Source organism: Lampris incognitus, chromosome 16 (assembly GCF_029633865.1).
Source record: "Lampris incognitus isolate fLamInc1 chromosome 16, fLamInc1.hap2, whole genome shotgun sequence".
NCBI classification, from domain to species: Eukaryota; Metazoa; Chordata; class Actinopteri; order Lampriformes; family Lampridae; genus Lampris; species Lampris incognitus.
The window spans coordinates 33,654,596-33,676,455 of NC_079226.1; the positions used below are offsets into that span (position 1 = coordinate 33,654,596).

Consider the following 21,860-nt stretch of genomic DNA (forward strand, 5'->3'; position numbering starts at 1 on the left):
CCATAAATCATTCAGATCTCAAATTGTGAGACATTTTAGGTAATTGATTCCATTATCATTGACTGAGACCGGTAATCACGGTATGACATTATCCGAATTTTAAGCCAAGATTTTAAGCATTGAAAGATGATAATCAGTGATATCAAATTAATGCCCAGCCCTAGCTTGGGTTACCAAACAAGCACGGAAATGCTTCACGTTTTGATGGACGCATACCTGGGTATCTACATCCAGCTGCTGGTTCACAGGACAATCTGAACTCAAAGTCCTGTTGACTTGGCTTGATGCATGCTCAATGATCCAGGGAAGAAAATCAAAGGAGGTTGAATCAGTTCATCTGGATACAAGGTTTAATGACAGATACGTTGTATCAGATGAACTGATTCAACTTCTTTGATGTTTACTTGTCTTTAACCCCTATTAGCCTGCTAGTGGCTTCAAAAGCATTCGGGCGGTAAAACCAGGTGACTATAACCATTTCATCACTGGGGCCATCGTTCTTCTGCCACCACCTCAAGATGGATGGGTTGCTGCTGTTGGGCATGTGGCTAGTGCCAACTTGAACTGCACTCCAGCCATATGTATCCTTTTGATTAGCCTCACACAACATAAATCAAGCTATGATTTGACACTGATTGGCTCTGTAAGACCGCCCCAACCTGCCTCCACCAAAATGGAGCTATTTTACAGGGCCTTCCTGCCTCATTTAAGAATCGAGTGCGAGTGGAACGATATAAGAGAAAGGGCACGACAAGCTAGAAAAAGTCAGACCCTTCACACAGCATGTTCACCAGCTGCATAGCCTTTTCAGACCCATCCATCCATTATCCAAGCCGCTTATCCAAGTCAGGGTCGTGAGGATGCTGGAGCAGCATCATTGGCAGCAGTCATTGGGCAGCAGGCGGGGGAGACACCCTAGACAGGCCGCCAGGCCACCACAGGTCTGACACATTCACACCTTTTCAGACCCAAGTTAGAGAAAAATCAACACTGGACACAGAACTGGTGAATCTTCATCAACTAGCGCAACAGCGGAAAAACCACATGGTTAACTATACACCCTTAAAAGGTGAGGATCTGACAGTGTATGAGGACAGAGAGAGGGTGACAGAAAGAGAAAGGGTGTCTTTCATCACTGGTCCAACTATTGAAAGTGTTATTACTGGGGAATGCGGTAAAAGAAGATCAGAAGGCTGTCACATAAAAGAGAGAGGATGACAGGCAACAAGTTCATGTCTAACTTTGACAACCATGGCCTTTGGCTTTTCAGCCAGCTTGCTCCTTGGTTAGGCTTGTTCCAACCAAATGAGGTCCACCGCCTTATGGCAATTATAAGCATGGTTGGAACATGTCTTTTTGCAATCAGATTGCTTTTCTAAAACTATTCATACTGTAATAGCCAGAAAATCTGCAGAAAATAAAAATGGATGAACTCCAGCCAAGGTTGCCAGCAAAATCCAAACCATCCATGATGCTGCAATCCACAAAGAGCAAGGATCCTGCTTAGACATGACTGAGATCCACTGAGCATCTAACCTCTGTTAGTGAAGACAAGTGGGGACAACGCTATCTGTAGTTTTCTTTCATTCATCTTCAGCCAAGCAGCTCAAAACTGGATGCAGTCGTAATTTACAGGCCCTGTGTTGCCACAGCAGCGGCACAGAGTGCGGACCCAACACCTTAGCAAGGGGCTGAATGCCAGATATGTCTCACAGACCTACTTCACAGCACGGCACAAGAGAGGCCTTATGTAAATGCTCTCAAATCCACTCCCTGACATTTTGCCCAGTGCAGCTGCCCTTCCCTCCACGCTCTCCTCTTTCTCCATATCTCGCTCTTCCCTTTCTTCCTCTCTCCCCTTGTCTCGATAACTCGATAATAGCTGTGGACAAAGCCGGCGAAGGTAGGAAGTCATTGTATTGACATGAAAGGTGCAGTGACAAAAGAGGCTTAAGGAAGCACCCCTTTTTGTCAGCGCCACTGATAAAGTGGCGTTCCCGCCCTGGGAAGCCCCCCGGCGAGCCCCCCCCCCACCCCCACCCCCCGTTATAATCCACCTGAGCAGAGGTTTGATGAACCAACGGCCTCACCCGCCTTCTTGGGAGTCCGGGGCAAACCTTAGCTAAAACTCTTTCGTGGCAAAGAGGCGATGTGATGACAATCAATCGTGTCAGACATGTGACGGGACGCACATGTGAGCTGGGGATGTGGACGGCACAAGCTCAGACTGTTGTGTTAACCCCGGCTTCTCAGCCGGGCAAGAATCATCATGGGCACCTAGGGCAACAAGTTCTGCAACAAGTCCTCTCGCTCGTAAAGCCAAACACAGATACGCAAGCATGCGTTAACGCAGGAACGGTGTGTTTACGAGTGTGCGCTTATGGCTGAAATACGGACGGACGGGTTACAGAAAACAGGGGACGGGTGAAGACGGAATAAGAAAGAGATGCCAACAGACAAATAGACCAAGAAAAAAAACCCAGAAAGCTGGATTAAAAGGCGGAGACACGGAGAGGCCAGCACTCGGACAACGGTCAAACCTTAAAACTTCACAGCAATAAATGTCGTGACTCTTCGTGAAGCGCTCACAAAGGAGGCTCTTACACAGGGGAGGACCCGATGCTCGGCGTGGGCCAGCGCCGAGTCAGAATGTGTTTTCCTCTCCGAGGGCTTACACGCAGCAAACTCACAAGTGTGTCAGAGTGTTACAAGCCGCTCCACCATGAGACCGAAGCAGGGTAACTCTGAGGCTACCAGCAGAGAGCTTGGCCCAAGATGCGGGGAGCAACTCCTACAGGGCTGAACCCTCACCCAGTGCCCCGGAGAGGACCGCTGCAACACTTCCCATGTTCCTTTGCGCCGCAGCAACTGACAGACAGCAGAAAACGTGGCAGCTATGCTTTTGTAAGCTAACATTTCGTTTAAAAAAATTTTTTAAAAAAAAGAGAGAGAGAGAGACTTGGATCCAAAACCGTGCTGCATTACTTTACCTGCAGGCTAACGAACCAGCTGCAGTCACCAAACTATTGCCAGTCAACTCCTTCACAAAACATGCATAACTATGGGGTGTCGATGAGGGAAGTGTCTGTATGCATGTCCAAATAACCCAGGTAGGGAAATCACAGAAGGTTGAGTCAGTCCGTCCGGACACGTTTACTGAGAGACACGTTTCATCACTCATCCAAGTGACGTCTTCAGTCTCAACTGACTGCAGGTGTCACCCGCCCTTGCAAACAATACAGTGGCGTAACGGCCGAAACCAACCGTCGGTTTTCATACGCCAGCTGCCGTGAGCGTGAACCAGAGTGTCAGGGCCGCGTGTGCTGTTCACAGAGGGACCGGGGACACGTGCACATCCACATGAACTGATTCAACTTGCTGCCATCTATGAGGGAGGATGAAATGACGTTAGACAGGGAGGTGGAAGATAGAGGGGTAGGGTGATGAAGCACCACCCCTTCTGTTTCTCTCTCCGTCTCTTACTGCCAACCCGTTATCTGTTCCTCCATCCATCCATCCATCCATCTTTCTCTCTCTCTCTCTCTCTCAGCTTTCATCTCCATATCTTGCCTCTTCTCCCTTACTTTCCTTTTCCCCACACACACAAACAAGGACTTGTAGCTACTCTCAGCTTTCCATATCCACCCTCCTTCATTCGTGTTCTCTTCTCCTTTCCCCCTGCCTGTCTTGCTTCTCTCTGCAACCCTTTATCTGTTTCTGCAAGGCCTTCTCTCACTTTCCCTCTTCTCTCTCTCTCTCTCTCTCTCTCTCTCTCTCTCTCTCTCTCTCTCTCTCTCTCTCTCTCTCCTCTCTCTCTCTCTCTCTCTCTCTCTCTCTCTCTCTCTTTCTGACTCCCTCTCTCCTTCCCCTTGCAAGGCTGTGCCACCTGATCCCCGTTACCTCATGTGAGCAACTACAATGAGTCAAATGAGAGATAAAACGAGCTTGTGTGTGCATGCGTGAGAGAGAGAGAGAGAGAGAGAGAGAGAGAGAGCGAGAGAGACCATGTTTTAGGCTCTAATCACTGATAGGGAATGCATGGATTTCTACTGCTTTCACACAGACACAAACTTGTGCACAATATGCACACATGCACAGATTAAAGCCAGGCAGTGTGCACACAGACGCACACTGGCAAGATATGTACATTAAAGGATAAGCCAAAAAAAATCCCTCTCCACACACTTGCACATTTATAGTAACACATACCCACACAAAGTCACCCTGTCAGACAAATCAGTCACACAAGCAACCTCATCAGCAAGCAAATGCATTGGTTTCACCCCCACCCCCCCATCTCGTTGCCATCCTCTGGCTGGCGTGACACGTCAGGGCAGGTAATCACTCATTTCATACGGCTGTGGGCAAATTCAGGTCACTCAGAGTGGAACCAGAGTCACCAGTCGCTGGATTTGGGGCAGCGTGGGAAAGATGAGCAGGCCCATCCCAACCAGAGTGAACAAGAGAGCGCAGGGGCCTCTAAACCGTCTCCATCTCTGGCTCGGCCTCACCTAGCCCGCACAAATACGTAACAGAGCCCTGCCTCGGCCATCATGGGAACAGGCGGAGGAGGCTTTTAGGTTTATTAAAGTCACCCAGTCTGCCAGGAGGAGAGGCAGGGGGGAGCAGGCTTAAGATGAGGAGGATTTTAACAAGCACACACAAACGCACACATTAACCAAATGGTAACCACACACTCCTCACCTCCACTCACATAGACACACAAGACAGGCGAGCAGGTGCATGCTGCACACTTCCACATATCACCCCCAAACAACTGGGTCGCACACCATCTTTTCCTCTCTCAGTGCTTGCCAACCATAAGACCATCACCAAAACAGGTTTGCAATGGGGGGCGGGGGGCGGGGGGGGCAGATCAGATGCACCAGGGACGCATTTGGCATGAGTCGAAGGAGGCGAGTGTCAAGAATAACAACCTGAGACAATGAACCCCTGTCATCAAACATCTCTTTTATTATTATTACCCCCCCCTTTTTTTTTCTTCCCTCCCAGCTGTACCTGGCAATCACCCCATTCTCTGGGCCGTCCCGGTCGCTGCTCCACCCCCTCTGCCGATCCGGGGAGGGCTGCACACCACCACATGCCTCCTCCCGTACACATGTGGAGTCAACAGCCGCTGCTTTTCACCTGACAGTGAGGGGTTTCACCGGGGAGACGTAGCGCGTGGGAGGATCGCGCTATTCCCCCTCAGTCCCCCACTGGACACTACCCACATCCGGCTTCCCACCCGTGTCTGTAGGACGCCCCGACCAAGCCGAGGAAACGCGAGGATTCGAACCGGCGATCCCCGTGTTGGTAGGCGACGGAATAGACCGCTGCGCCACCCGGGCGCCCATCAGCCACCGCTCTTTGCAGCGCGGGCGGCGCAGAGTGAGGGCCGGTCGCGTCGTCAGAGACGCCGCGCCAAGTCCAGCCAGTAAGAGACGGCTGACGCTAGTTGGCGACAGCTGTTTCCGCCGAACCGCGTTCATCGTGCGCGCGGCGAGGGGACTCGAACAACAGCTGTCCCACCTCTGTCCTCCATAGCCCGTCAAACCCGCTGCCCGGGCCGAAGGGGGAAATTCTGGCAAGAGTGGCGCTGGAAAAACGGCCATGAAACTCAAGGAGTACGCACCCCCCTGATCCCTGATTTACTCACGGAGGGGTGAGGGGAGGACAGAGCGCCTCTAAAAATACCCCATAAGGAGAGAGGGAGACAGCGAGAGGGGTGGGGGGTGGGGGCTGAGGTGGAGGGAAGAACAAAATGCTTGTTTTTCTCCACTTCTGCAGTCACCAAAAAAAAAAGAAAAAGAAAGAAAACAGCCAGTATCTTAAGTGTCTCTGTGAAGGACCCGCTCCTAAAAATACACCTCCCTCCCTCCCTCGTGACAGACTCCCTCACAAGGAAGGAGGAGGAGGAGGAGGAGGTGGTGGTGGGGGGGGCACGCGCTTCCTCTCCTCACCAGCATCCTTCCCTCCATCCTTCCTTCTTCTCTCCTTTAGCCCCCCCCCCTCACCCCACCCCGCCCCGCTCCACCCCCACCCCCACCCCCCACCATTCCCTTTCATGAAAAAAGATGTCACTGAAGACCCGAGCAGCCAGAGGGTTAACATGAAAAGGAAATGATCGGCGAGGGGGCAGAACAATGGCGTTTTTTCACTGCTTATTCATGTCGGGAGCCAGTGGCCCAGATACTGTCGCCGACCACAGGGATGCCAGAACCACCACGGGCTGCAGGGCACGGCCTCGCACAAAACACACTCTATTAGTTACTGTGGGCCCTGTTTATCAGCCGAGCGGCGTGGCGCGGCGGGCCCTGGTTCCTCCGGAGAGTCGGGCTCCAGGACGGAACAGGAAAATATGTTGAGAAATGCGCGAGGGGGCCTAAAATTAGAGATCCTGCCATTTTGGGGAGGGAAAAAAAGGGGGGGGGGACACGTCATCCTACGGAACAACAGATCCCGGGAGGTAGCGGGGTAGATGTTTGTCCCAGTAAAGCATCAGTTTCTCAGGCTGGATTCAGAGATACTGATCCTCATACAGCTTCAGATACCAAGTTGGAAAGTATGTTTTACAGACATACAAATATGGCCGTTACCTCAGCAAACTGCCACGTTATCCGAAAGTGTGCCTGCTAATAAATATCATTGCGCGGGTTGCAGGACATAATCGAGTCCTATCCGTGCTTGATAGCTCACAGCCTCGCCGGGCGGGAACCCATATGTATCAGCCATGCTGTCATGTCGCCAGGCCAGAGGAGGCTGCCCAGACTCAGACGCTGGGTTCAGAGGTCAAACATGAGCTGGCAACACTGACATATTTCATCATCTGTGTCTGGCTGGGAGAGCTGGCGTTGGATCGGCCGGGGGAGCTTGGTCTACTGCATCCGGTCTGGGCCCAGGGACCACGGCCCCCGCCCGGAGCTGCGCCCGCGGAGGAAGCACCGAGGGCGGTCTGACAGGACGCGGAAGCGGGCCGGGCTAAGCTAACTGCTAGCCCACGCAGGTCCGACAGTCATCCTGGCTGGCGTTCGCTCCCCTGGGTTCTTGAGGTTCCTTTCAGATGACGAATCGAGTGTTCCTGCTTCCTGATCGTCTTGACCGGCTGTTGCCATGGCATGCAGCTGTTTGACTGCTACAAGAGAGCCCTCACCGCTGTCCACCTGAGCCAGGGGTAAAGGAGGCGACCTGTCCTGGACTCCTGTGTGATGCGTCGTACCGAAGACCACGAAACCATGTTTGGACAACGTAAGCGACATCGCTTTGACAGTAACCGGAGTGACGGGGACCGAGAAGATCCTCGTCTTTTATTGTCTTTTTCATGTCCACCCTGGGTGAACGACGCACGCTACATATGACATTACAAACTTTACACCGAGTCAAGAAACCTCCGCCATCTGAATCCATGATAACGGCAGCCAGCGATACCTACAGCAACCCTGCAGGACTCACGCACTCACTCGCGGCCTTGGCCCTCACAGCCTCATCAAGAGAGGCCCTTGGAGAGACGCTGGGGAACACACACACACGCACGCACACGCACACGCACACACAAACCTTTCATGGATAGTGGAAAATCCTGACCCCCCCCCCACGCGCCCCGTGTTAGACAATGACCCAACAGCGGACAGAGCGTGAACCTGAGAGGCGGAGAGGTAAAGGCATCCCCCGGCCCAGATTGACCGGGGGGATCTTCACTTGTTTGAGTAGTTGGTGACACCGATATCCACTCCCTGTGTCACACACGACTTAGTGGTAATTGTATCCACCCGCAGGGCCCCGAGTTACTACTTCCATCTTCCCCTCCGCTGACAGCTGACCATGGGGAGTGATGAATGGATAGGTCACGTAGCCAGCCAACCACACAAAGCACCCAATATGTACGTTCCAGCAGGAAAACACCGCCGCGGTCGCGGTTGCTCCCTCTCCCCGCCGCGCCACTCCAGCGGCCGCGACAACCCCCGTCCTTCTGGATATTGTCATCACGGTCATCGCGTCTCCGTTAATCCTCGGCGACAAATTGTTTTACTGCACATGTCATTTTATGTCTCCGACTTCACCGCTTGCCTCGGGCCCTCTAAGACGTGTCAGCGATGCCACGACCGATCGTGGAGACGGGAACCGTGATGGGATTATTTGTGCCGTATTTATGAGACGTCAAGCTGGTGTTTTACCGAGGACGGCTTATAACGGATGGCTGTGTGATGAGTCACCGGACCCATGGCTGTCGTTGGAATCAATAGAGGAACCTCTGGGCTGGGAGAAGGTCACTCGGACCAGTGCTGGCCACTCTTGCAGCCTCAGATTCATTTTTCTTCATCTAGCAGCGACTCATGTAGAAGCAATTTCACCGAGCTTTGATTGCCAACATTGCTCCCGTTTCCCACGCTGACTGTCCAAATAAGGAAAACCGACTGCGTTGCGTTGGCTGCCCTGCTCTGTTTGGATTAGATAACAAGTTACCTACCATGTTATAACAAACGACTCGACTGGGATCTCCTTGCTTCTTCCCCCCCCCCCCCCCACTTCTACAAACCAGCGCCATCCTACACACATACCGCCTCTTTAGGCCGGTGCAGCACACTATTGCTGAATGTAGAGGAGCGCTGCATCTTTGGCAGCTCGTTACGCAAGGAGGAAGTGCGCGATCCGCCGTGCGTAAAACCTTCCCAGCGCGCCCCGGTGCGCCGGTGCGCCAAGCCTTGTGGCGGCGCAACGGCGCACTTAATCAAAACAGCGGGGCCGTGTGGTGGAGGCGGTTATACTGGTACACTTCATGACCAGTCCGGGTGCGTTATCTTTCTCTCTCTCTCTCTCTCTCTCTCTCTCTCTCTCTCTCTCTCTCTCTCTCTCTCTCTCTCTCTCTCTCTCTCTCTCTCTCTCTCTCTCTCTCTCTCTCTCTCTCTCTCTCTCTCTCTCTCTCTCTCTCTCTCTCTCTCGCGCAGCATTCAACACAAAACTTTTCTTTTTCAATTTCTGTTCTGTTCGTCACTCCACCCCCCCCTCTTCTGTTCATCCCTCCTTTCCTTGACGCGCGATAACAACACATGACGGTCAACTCACCGGCCAGGCGAACTGGAAGGGGATAATGATCTTCCCGGCGTTTTGTCCGTTCCTCACGTTCTTGAACTGAAAAGTATTCCCACCGATAACGCCGGTCGTTAGAGTCCCGTAGGTGCAGGGCCCCGTCGTGGTGACCTCCGTTTGGTATTCCTTTAGACAGACCCTGAAGTAGGTGTCGCACTCGTTGGGCGTGCAGCGGCCGTCCGCGGCGTCCCTCTCGCCGTCGCAGCACTCGCCGCTGAGCAGCTCACCTTTCGCGTTTTCCACGGAATGCAGCTGCAGCTCGAAATACCCCGTGGATTGGGACACCTGGAAGGAATCGACAGCACAACCAATCAATATATATATGTGTGTATATATATATATATATGGGGAGGGGAGGGGGGGTACGTGGAGGTTCTCATACAATAACAAGTGATTCGGTGACGAACTTTTTCGACGCAGTTTTGGATTATTTTTGGGGGTGGGTGGGGGGGGTGCTCGACCTGCCCTGCGTATCACGCCTGCTTTGAGTCTCCCCTTGACATTTATCTCAGTCTGAGCCGACCAAGGCGTCATTACGCTGCAAACGAAAATGGGAAATAAGGAAACCAAAGCTCTCACTACACGCACATCCCGTTATTACGTGGCTATATTTACACGCTGATACTTATCGATCACGTACAGGCTAATTGACTTGAGATCAAAAGTGATATTGTGGACACCCCCCCCCTCCACCCACCCACCCACCCCCCAACAACATCGTCACGACAGCCGGATTTAACTTGGTCTGCAAATCGAAAACCCAATTTATCAGGCTAAGAGAGGAGCTGCATTTCAAATTCCGAGATCACATGATTTGACTGGCCATGCACGCACCACGCAATTCAATTAAGGATGGAATTCAGCCCCAAATGAATAAAAAAAAAGACAAGGAAAAGAAAAGGAAAACGATGTGCCACCGTTGTTTAAAAAGATAGACACCGCTGCCAAATGTTATTTCAGAGCCCCCCCAAATATTGCCTTTCGTGTGATAAAGGAAAAGTTCTCACCTCGGCAGACAGCGTGAGCAAAACGCACACTATTAACAAGCGTTGTAATCTCCCCATATAATTCCACATGGCTCCGGTTGATTAGCTTCGGCTACCATTAGCTTTAAAAAAAAATTAATCAATAAAAAGAAATTGCTGGAGTATCCTCCACCACCTCCTCCTCCTCCTCTCCTGGCATGCACAACGCCAAAAAAAAAAAAAGCCTTGTCTAGCTGTTCCTCTCCGCGAGACGAGCTGTTCAAATATATATCAGCGATATCCGAGAGCGGGGCGCGAGACGAGGATGAGGATGGCTGACAGAGGACCGCGAGAAAGGCGCTCCGCCGGGGCGCACACACACACACGCGCGCCACTTTCCTCCGCCGCTTGACTTTACTCCGCGCGGAGGCTGAGCGTGCAGATCCGTTTCAGCAGCCCGGAGCCAAAGCCCAGCTCTGATTGGCAGCCCAGCAAACCATTCAACCACCTCCCCGGTTTCCTCGGGAGGAGGAGTAGGAGGGGGAGGAGAGGAGAGGGAGGGAGGAGAGGGAGTGTGTGTGTGTGTGTGGGGGGGGGGGTGCAGTAGAGCCGACCGCGGGGAGCGGGAGGTGGATTGGCCCTGTGAGAGCGACGCTCTGTGATGATTCTGTGGCCGAGGCGCTCGTCCGTATGTCGAGCGCCGCTGCCGCCTCTGGTCCACCTTTCTCTCCGGACGAACTTTGCTTCCTGTCTCAATATGTGTCCCACAACATAAAGTCGATCTCCACTCATAAGGGTGGTGATCCTAAATTACGACTGCACGTGCTGTGGCATGGCGTATTCATCGTTCGTTTGTTTGTTTGTTTGTTTGTTTGTTTGTTTGTTTGTTTGTTTGTTTGCTTGCTTATAATCACAAATAAAATGCTAAAAAGTTAGACGTACGTAAACGAGCCCTGACTTTGAAGCGTGTTGTAGGTGCCAGCGGTGACACCTGAGCCGCCACTGGGATGTCAGCGGATAAACGCGCGGTTGTCAGCGCCCTCTACTGGCTGGTGATGGAAAATACGCGGGCGGCCGAGTAAACGGGGAGGCTGAAGTAAATCAGATTTAATCTATGTACACTAATCTGTGTACACCCCTCCGCGTCACCCCGATGCCTCGTATTAGGCCCGTCTCTGCTACATGGATGGGCCTAGTGGGAGAGAGATCCCTACTTTTTGCGGTGCAAGTGTACTCCCCCCCCCCAGCTTTATTGATATGCCAATGTTTGGCAAAACATTTCCTGATCTTTCTCATCGATTAATTTCAATGCCCTGTCTTCCTCTCAGTGTTTTGGCACCACCTTGTTTCGACAGTGTTGCAGAGGCTGTTTTTTGTCCCGGCCACATTTCTGAGAGGATAACCAGTGGGGGACTGTTACTCACTATCTGGTGGTGGTCCCGATATGACCCCAGCATCTTACAGAGGTCAGCAGCACTTAAGGTAAGACACCTGTCTTGTTAAACGTGATCACACCTGAGTGGACGTGTTGATAATCTCAGGGAAAGAGGTGGGATTACTTTGTGTACCCTTTAATCCCGCCGCTTCTTTGAAACTAAATAAGCTCCACTGACAGTTTTTTGAGCTCAGTTTGGTATTTTTCTCAATAACCAGCACTGCAGAAATAAAAAAAAAAGTGGACGAGGAAACTGACCCCGTACCAGCGTTCACTGATACCCATCTTCATCTGGTCATATAATGAAGTGTTGGTGTGTCTATCAGTACATGAAGTGCCTCGCTAGAGAGGAAATCCTTCTTAAAATTCGTCTATGAATACCTCAGAATCACATAGGATCCCACTGACGGACATGTCATTATTTTGTCAGTAAAGATGACCTGTAGCCGTACTCATCAGACGTCCCTGTGACGGAGACAAAAGTATTAAGGATCTATAAAGCGTCTCATTGTTTGTATACCATCGAATACAGTTCAGTATGCCATATATGTCGGGTGGGGCAAATGGCAGCGGTCCGGTCCGTGTGAGGATGTTAAACAGTGTGGCCCCTATAGCGAGCTGCAGGCTAGCTGTGAGGGGTCATGTTCAGTTAGCATAGGCCAGAGGCTGCAGTGTTCTTCCATCATCAGGACACTGTCAGACAGGTGGCCTCTGACACCCTGCAACAGATGTTTCCTCCCTGGGAAGCAGGTGCAGACGGCTGCGCCTCCACACACACACACACACACACACACACACACACACACACACACACACACACACACAATCCCGTCCTACATACACGTGAGCGCGCACACGCCTAAGCAGACACATACATGCTCATGAATAGTTTGCAACACACACGCACGCACGCGTAGACGTGCGCGCGCGCACACACGCACACAAGGCTCTTTTGTTCATCTCTTTATGATGGCCTTATCAGATGAGATCGTGTTAATGTTTAACGCCGCTTGTTCAGATCATTCGCAGAAGTCACGAGGTTAATTATCGCAGCATTGTTAGCCAGCTCGCAGGGGTAGGAGAGGATCTTCCCCACAGATGCTCAAATTCACATGAGCTGAGTAACACTTCCGACGGCTTCGGCTCAACAGAGTTGTGCTTGACATTTCAATGCGACTATATTGTAGCAAGTTCAGGGGGCAGCCGGGACTCGAACCCGGGTAGCCGGACCACGGGCGACTGCGCTAACCGGTCAGCTAAAGGGTCCGACCCGTTAGCCAGGGGCTAGCGAGTCTGGTCATCCGTGGTCGTTACAGTATATTTACTTGAGAGTGCCAGCAAGAAGAGGAAGTTAGATTTATGTAACGCCTTTCCAGCGCTCCGGGGCACTTTACAGCTGCAATAAAATTAACCGATATTCCTTTATTAATGTGTTATCAAATAGATAAGATATGTTGCTGTGAGAACACAACCCCCTTGATGTCCACGTTTGGTCTAATAAAAATAAAATCTCTTCCAAGTGGCTGAATTTAATTTTTCTTTTCAAATATTTGACTGCATTGATTGCTGCAGCTTCCCTCTTCCAACTCTCTACTTTATTTCCTGTGCACGATGGATCTGGACGGCGTCCAGACTCCGGAGGATTACGGTGACGGTTCGAGTACTCCGGGGATGTGCCCGGGAAGAGGGGGATTTGCAAGGCAAGCCCAAATCCAAATTTGGGGGTGTCCAGACCTGACTGAAAATGCATCCTGGCAAGATTCAGTAATGGTAGAATATGAACTGAATTTGAAAGTGTAAGTGTAGCAGTGAGCCACGTGTCTCAGCAACCTCCCTGCGTGGCCTCACTAGTGTGGGCAAGCGCCTCTGATCAATGGTCACACACAGTTGAATCAGTTCATCTGAACACAACGTTTATTGACAGATACATTTCATCACACGTCTAAGTGACCTCTTCAGTCTCAACTGACTGCAGGTATCCCAACAATACAGGGGCATGGGGGCGTCCGGGTAGTCTATTCCGTTGCCTATACACGGGGATCTTCGGTTCGAATCCCCGTGTTACCTCCGGCTTGGTCGGGCGTCCCTACAGACACAATTGGCCGAGACTGCGTGTGGGAAGCCGGATGTGGGTATGTGTCCTGGTCGCTGCACTAGCGCCTCCTCTGGTCGGTCGGGGCGCCTGCTCAGGGGGAGGGGGAACAGCGTGATCCTCCCATGTTCTACGACCCCCCTGGTGAAACTCGTCACTGGCAGGTGAAAAGAATCGGCTGGTGACTCCACACGTATCGGAGGAGACATGTCTGCAGCCCTGCCCGGATCGGCAGAAGGTTCCAGCAGCGACCGGGGCGGCTCGGAAGAGCGAGGTAATTGGCCAAGTAGAATTAGGGAGAAAAAAGGGGGGGGACAAACAATACAGCGGCATTACAACCGAAACCAATGATCCGAACTGCCGTGACCATTAACTAGAGTTTCAATGGCCTTGTGTACTATTCACAGAGGATTAGGGAATGGTTGCAATCACAGCATTGTAAGATGGCGGCAGGTGTACTCTTAGCCCCCCCCCCCCCCTCGGTTCAGGGATGGTCGTTCCCTCTTCACATAGATGGCCTCTTTGACTCCCCATTCCCTCCCTATCAAGGATGTGCACATCCTCATCATTGAAAGAGTGGCCACTGGCCCGTAGATGGTGTGAAGAGTCCTGGCCTGACGTGTCAGCTCACCTGTGTTGTGCCATCTGACCAGCGTCTGTTTGGTTTCCCCAATGTACAAGTCACAGCAATCCTCCTGGCACTTAACAGCGTACGCTATAGACTGTGATTGCAAACATTCCCAAATCCTCTGTGAATAGTACTGTAGCGAATTCAGGGGGGCAACCACAGGAACTGCCGCGGCCGGGAAGCGAACCCGTATCGACCGCACCACAGGATACATCGCTAACCGCGCGACTAAAGGGTCAGACCCGTTAGCCAGTGGCCAACGTGTCTACTTATCTGTGCCCATTACACTTCTCCCCTCCTTCGGGAAGCGCGTCCCCGCGTTTAAGCACATCAGCTCCTTCACGCCTCTGGGGGCATACTCTTCCGATGGCCTTACGGTCTCACCATCCCACTTCTGACACCAATGTAGCGAATTCGGGGGGGGGGGGGCAACCACAGGAACTGCCGCGGCCGGGAAGCGAACCCGTATCGCCCGCACCGCAGGAGACATCGCTAACCGCTCGACTAAAAGATCGGATCCGTCAGCCAGCGGCCAACGTATCTGGTGATCCATGCACGTTACAGTACACATGGCCATTGTAGCTCTGGTTAATGGTCATGGCAATTTGCATATGAAACCGGTTTCGGTCGTCATGCCACTGTATGGTTTATAAGGGTGGGGAAACCTGCAGTCAGCTGAGAATGAAGAGGTCACTTAGCTGACGGATGAAACGTTTCTCGCTCTAGTTTGTTTGCAGTCACGTGGTTCGGATGGCGCGCGTGATTCAGACGGAGGGCAGGAAGTGAAAAGCAGAATGGACGTGATGGCGCTAGTTTAGCCCGAACTGTGCTAGTTTAGACGATATTATGAGAGAAAGGTATGAACAGAAAGTAAGATATGTTGGACATGATCCTTATGTTATGAAGAGGGATTTCTTTTTTGACGAAGTGGTCACTGCACACAAGCGTTATCCGACTCCGCTCCTCCCGACCGCAGACGACGGTTCGCGAGCCATTTTTTCCGGCGTTTTCGGTCAACTTCTTGCACCCCCCCCCCTCCATGAACAACAACTTTTGGTACTCATTAAAACTCCTTGTGGCTTCTCAGTTAATGATGCCAAACATAGGCATTTCGAAAGTTTGTGACAGTGCTTCCTATGTAGAAAATCACTTCCTGCCCGCCATCTGTAGTTCGTGACGTCACGGGCAGATTCAACATTCTGTGATTTTCTTACCTGGATTACTGAGCATGCATAAAGCCATTCTGATCAGTGGGTTCAAACATAGCTCATGGATTAGAGTTTTTCTCAGTCGTTCTTGGTGCATTTCTTGAATCATCCATGCATGTGCAAAACAGTAAGTGCATTTCTCAAAACAATCGTATAAACAGACCCGGATTACCTGCAAAAGCCCGTAACCTGCTCAAAATCCTTAGTTCATCTCTCAAAAGTAAATATTTAGGTCAATGAACATGTCAGTGCCATTAGAATGACAAGTCCTTCTGTCATTGTTTACAAACAAGATAGTCAAAATGCTTAGCCATGTTGTGAATATAACAGTGCACTCTTAAGTATTTTCTGATATAAATTACAGCCTAGCTTTTGATGACAATGATTGAAAATGCACAAGGCTGCACTTTTTCTGTATGACATACATCAGTTTCAACAGTATAAAATTACACATTACTGTATGTGGGGGATTGATTGCATGAGACTGGGCAGGATTCACATTTGTGCTTTTACTGTTTGTACTGTAATTTGTTGACAGACCATATCATTGCAATACAGGAAAGAAAAAGACAGGACTGTTTTACAGCACTGCATAGTACAAAGGAAAAAAATACAAAATTAGAGATGTAAACATAGGAAACACCCCCTTAGGCAGAACTGTATAGACAGCGCTGTGTGGGGAATTACAGTGCAGTTTTTCTACACCTCCTGACGTTCCCGTCTGTCAGGCCGCAGATTCCCATCCACATCACAGCGGATAACTACCCTTGCAATGTAGCATAGAAAGAATCTTCTGGAATGTCTCATGCAGCCTCTGCAGGCGTGAGCTGTGACGTCCTCAAAATGCTGCATCCATAGAAGCTAGCAGGGTCATCTGAGTATGTGGCTGGCGATCTTAAACCTTCCACCTCCGCACTGAGAAGAACTCCTCAACTGGGTTAAGGAATGGGGCCAGGGCAGGAGGAATTCCATCAGCATCCTGTAGTGGGTCACAAAGCATTGCCTGGTAGTGTCGGAGTGATGGAAACTCACAATATCCCAAATTACCACATACTTTGGTTAATCATCTAAAATTGGACCCTCGTCATCAGAGATGAGATCCCTGTAGAGCAGGGGTCTCCAACCTTTTTTCTTCTGAGAGCTACTTTTACAAAATGAAAATGGCCGAGAGCTACTCGTGTTTTGTAACATTTATTCTCATAGCTTATTTCAACCCAAACAAACTGAATAAGCTTGTTTTGCCTGAACATTCACAAAATGTTGGTTTCCACAACTCACATTTTGTATTAAAACATCACAGAAAGTATTTAAGTCACCTGCATGTGCGTTTTGTATTTCTGCATGCATTTCTTTCTAGTCTATGGCACACTATCAAATTAAAATATGAATGCTGTCAAAACAAAATCCAATTACAAATACACAGATATTATTACTTACTCACTTGTCATTTTGTTATATCTGTCCAAATGTCACTGTATCACTTCACAAGAGTATTCACATGTACAGTTGTATGTGTGATGTGTATTCAGTCGTGTAGTTAGTGAGATGACTGGCACTGCATGGAGTCAACAAGAGAGGCGTATGTGGGAGTGTATCCACTCAGGTTCACTCTTATGGAGTCATTTAAATGTTCATCTGTCAGTCTTGTTCTGAATTTTGCTTTCATGACATTCATGTCAGAAAAGGCCGACTCACAGGGGTATGTAGACCCAAACAAAGCAGACATTTTCAGAGCTGCTTGGTTGAAGATTCTTATAGTTATCTGGCTCTACTAAGCTCCAGAAATGCTGAGAATGCTGTTGAGCCTTTAACTGCACATTATTTTGAAGGTTTATTACCTCAGTTTCCATTTCTACAGGATCAACACAGAAAAGTTCAGCAATCTGTCCTGAATTCTCCCTTATGTCCACATCCATGAAGGGGTTGGCCATAAATGCCACACAGGGCTCAAGTTTCTCAAAGTCACTGAATCTGCCTGAAAACTCCTGTCCAAGCCTTGACAAGAGGTCACAATACTTGGAAACCTTTAAAACGCTGGCTGCACTGGTGTGACTTTCCAACATCTTTGACACACAGGGGAAGTGCTGAAACCTTTTGTTTTTCACTTGCTGAATGTACAATGACAGTTTTGCACTGAACGCATTGACAGCACTGATCATATCAGATATGTTTTTATCTTTGCCTTGTAACTGTAGGTTCAGGTCATTAATTTTCTGTTACATCTGTCAGGAAAGCAAGATCAAGTAGCCACTCTGCATCAGATAACAGGGTGGTGTCCTCCTCCCTCGTTTCCATAAATGCCTTGGTTTCACCCAGCAAGGAAAGAAAGCGCTGTAGTATCGTACCCTGACTTAGCCATCTGACTTCAGTGTGGAGGAGGAGATCCCCATACTCCGCAGAGCATTCCTCCAGCAACAGCTTGACGCTCCGGTGTTGCTTAGCCTTTGCTCGAATGGAGTTGATGATCTTAACAACAGGCGCCATCACACGGTCAAATTCCATAACTTTTGCGCATATAGCCTGCTGGTGAATGATGCAGTGATAGTTCAGAAATTTTGGAAAGTCCGGGTCCGCTTTGCAGTGCGCAATAAATCCTGAGTGACGACCTGTCATAGCAGGGGCTCCATCAGTTGTTACAGACTCCAGCTTTTCAATAGGGATCTTTTGTTCTGCAAAGTGGTCCTTCACTGCATGGTAAATATCAACTCCCCTGGTTGTGGTTTTCAGTGGAAGGTCAAAAACTCTTCTTTGGTGGAAAAGTCATCAAACACCATCCGAATGAAAACAGCTAGCTGGGCTGTATCACTGGAGTCGACAGACTCATCATACTGAATTGAAAACCATTTGCACCTGTTCGTGTCCGAGTCCAGCTGTTTTACCGCATCCACAGACAGCGCAGACGCTCTCCTTGCCACAGTATTAGCGCCAAGTTGTACATCTGCAATAGCAGACAACATTTCTATCTTACTTTTATGGTCCCTGAATAACGCGTCAGCCACCGCAGTCATAGCCTCCTTTACAATCCCGCCATCAGTGAAGGGCTTTTTGTGCTTGGTTAAGACGTGCGCCACTTTAAACGAAGCCTCCGTTGCTGCTCTGGCCTTCTTCTTCGTTGGTCTTGTGAGCAGAGACTGTTGTCTTTGAAGCGTAGTTTCCAGCTCCTTTATCTTCTCTTTTCGTACACTGCTACCTGCAGCGAAGGCCCGTGAAAACTTGCTGTGGACTTTGGTGAAATGGCGCTCCACGTTACATCTTTTACCGACTGACACACTAGCTCCGCACATCAGACACACACACTTGTCGTTTACATTGGTGAAACAAAACTCTGTTTCCCGCTCTCCGTGAGAATAGTGTGTCTTTAGCCTCTTACTGGTATGGGCAGCTGCCGCGGTCATGGCTGCTGTCCGTCTCACATCACCACTGACTCGTCAAGCTTGACAGCGGCGCAACTGTTTGATTGACAACTAATTGGCCAATAATAATTTTGTGTAAGGAGGGGGCGGGACACCTGTGCATTTGATTGGCTAGAAATGTAAGCAGGTTTTCCCAAGTGACCAAACACATTTGACTCATCAAGTTTTCAAATTTACAGTCCGCGGTGGTGTAGCGGTCTAAGCGTCGGTCGGCTTTGTGTCGATGCAGTTGCATATGAATGCGTCTCTGTGTGTGTGTGTGTGTGTGTGTGTGTGGTGGGGGGGGGGGGGGGGGAGCAGTAGTTCGGCCTGGATTCGCCTTGTAACGGAAGTGGCGAGGCGTCTCCTTCCGGACTGCCGGCCGGAGAGACGCAGTTGGCGAACGCATGCAGTACGAGGATGGGTGTTGGAACTAAAATAGGGAGCGATTGGCCTCTAAATTGGGAGAAAATCAGAAATAAAAAAAAGAGTTTATGAAAGATTCATTAACCCTTTGGCGAGCTACTTGAAAAGGGGCCGCGAGCTACCGGTAGCTCGCGAGCGACGTGTTAGAGACCCCTTCTGTAGAGGGACTCTACGAAGTTGAGGAGATACTGTGTGTTGTATGGCCTTATAATGGGGATAAAAGCTAGCACACCATGCTCTGAAATAGTAGCACACAAAGTGATGTTCCCTCCCCGTTGGCCTGGCACATCAGCAGGAGCTCCGTGGCCGATGACATTTCGACCCCGCCTTCTGCCTTTGGCCAGGTTGAAGCCAGCCTCAACCTGGTGTATGAAGCTGTGAGGTGGTTCGCTTCATTCCAGTTCCATTAAACGCTTTATCCCAGAAGATACAAAATGAGTTTTATGAATGAATGTATTTTTATTTTGGACAATATAGTTACATCAAACGTATACACACTGGATGTTCTGTTCTACAGCCACAGCAAATGTGTACAGGGTACACTTATTGTACTGTATATCACTATAATATGAACTATTTACTGTAAATTACAGTTACTGTATGCACATAGATGTGTCAGCTGTACATACTGGTACTGTAGCTCCTGCACTTTGTCACCATTCCTTTCAAAGGGTTCATGGTACACCTGTTTCATGCTCATCTGCTGTCTTTTCAGCACCCTGTCAACAGTTGAGATGCTAACAGACTGCATGTTAACAAAGACATTGTTGTCTCTATAATGGCACTCTGTATCTCCCTTAGTCTAATGGCATTATTTGCTATGACCATGGTGCAAACAGCCTCCTCCTGCTGAGGTGTGGAAAGGGGCCCTCTGCCACCCGTGACGTAGTCTTGCATGTGGGGAAAATACAGCAATGCAAAACACAAGAATGAGTAAGACTTTAAAAAATATGTCCTTGTGTGTGTGTGTGTGTGTGTGTGTGTGTGTGTGTGTGTGTGTGTGTGTGTGTGTGTGTGTGTGTGTGTGTGTGTGTGTGTGCACGTTGCACGGTCGCCTCACAGCAAGAAGGTCCTGGGTTTGGGCCCTGGGATAGTCCAACTTTGGGGGTCGTCTTGGGTCGTCCTCTGTGTGGGCTGTGCATGTTCTCCTCGTGTCTGCATGGGTTTCCTCCGGGGGCTCTGGTTTCCTCCCACAGTCCAAAGACATGTAGGTCAAGTGAGTCAGCCATACCAAAATTGTCCCTAGGTATGAGTGTGTGTGTGTGTGTGTGTATGTGTGTGTGTTCTCTGTGTGATGGCCTGGCAGCCTGTCCAGGGTGTCTCCCCACCTGCTGCGTGATGACTGCTGGGATAGGCTCCAGCATCCCCGCAACCATGAGAGCAGGATAAGCAGTTCGGATAATGGATGGATACTGTATATATGTATAGATATGTGTGTGTGTGTGTGTGTGTGTGTGTGTGTTTGTGTTACAGAATATGTTATAATAATATTAATTTTATTCAGTATGTATCTGCATATATTTATGGTATACTGTAAAATGCAAGTGGACTACTGTAATATGAAGCATTATACTACCTGTTCTGTCTACGAGACGTCTCCCAACATTCGGCTGCACCCTTCGACCAGCCTCTGCCATAGTAAGGCCATGATTGAGAACATGGTCCACAATTGTGGCCCTTATTTCATCGGGAACGTGTCTATATCCTTGGCCTCTACCTCTTCCTCTGTTTTGCCTCCCCACCCTTTCATCACGCAGCCTTACTCCTCTTCTTCTTCTCGGCTGTTGGTCGTTCAGTTCCTTGTTGCTCTTCCATTGACAGAAATTATATCACTGTGTTGTGTTCTGTCTATGTATGCTTGCCCACTGAAGGTTCACGAGATGCACCTCTGAGCTACTTTAGAGAACTGATTGATCACTGGTTGATCTAATGCCTCACACATTCCCCCTCATTAGTGCAAGTCAAGAGTCACCTGAGAGCAATTCATCAATTCAGGACACATTTACAAAAAAAAAGTGTCGTGAAAAATGTATAAAAATATGTTTGACAGGTTATGACGTGTCCTTGGCATTAACCAATAGGATGACAGAGTGCTCTCTGGCGCACATCTGTAAACAGGTCGAAGAGAAAGCGACGCTGCTGTTGCTGCTGTCGGGTGGAAGGACGGAACCGAGGAAAGGTCCGTTGAGCAGTAGCATCAACACCCCTGCCTTTCTGACGTTTCCTCGAGGGAGGACCACGACAGAGTCAATAAAGACAGGCTAAATGTTGGCGAGAAATAGCGGCGACACTTCAGCACCCCGGTGAGCAGCTGGTTAAGCTATGCTAGGTTAGCATTCCTCAGTGGCACTAGCCGCAACAGCGTCAACGGTCGTTTTTTTTTTTCTCATTTTTTTGTCGTTTCGGAACACAACACCACCAGCATCACACAGCGTTTCTGTAGCCATGGTTGACAATTTTCTTGACCCTCTTCCCCGATGACCTACGAACTGACGGTCGTGAAAGGCAGCATCCGATGATTGGTCGGGGTCATTCTTGCAGTGTTGCCAGTCTCCCGGCCAACACACGGCAACACTTTATGGCGCTGTGATTGGCTAATCTGACATGGTGACCGTCGTGAAAGACAA

General features: G+C 49.8%; 1 protein-coding gene across 1 annotated transcript in view; it reads right to left on the bottom strand.

The window, feature by feature from the left end:
• Positions 1 to 17,899, bottom strand: part of LOC130126066 (protein jagged-2-like) — a 45,466-nt gene extending 27,567 nt beyond the window's left edge. Inside the window, 3 exon segments of the mRNA XM_056295431.1 lie at positions 9,064 to 9,372; positions 17,254 to 17,478; positions 17,780 to 17,899. Coding sequence (XP_056151406.1) covers positions 9,064 to 9,372; positions 17,254 to 17,478; positions 17,780 to 17,899 — 654 coding nt within the window.
• Between the last annotated feature and the right edge of the window lie 3,961 nt (positions 17,900 to 21,860).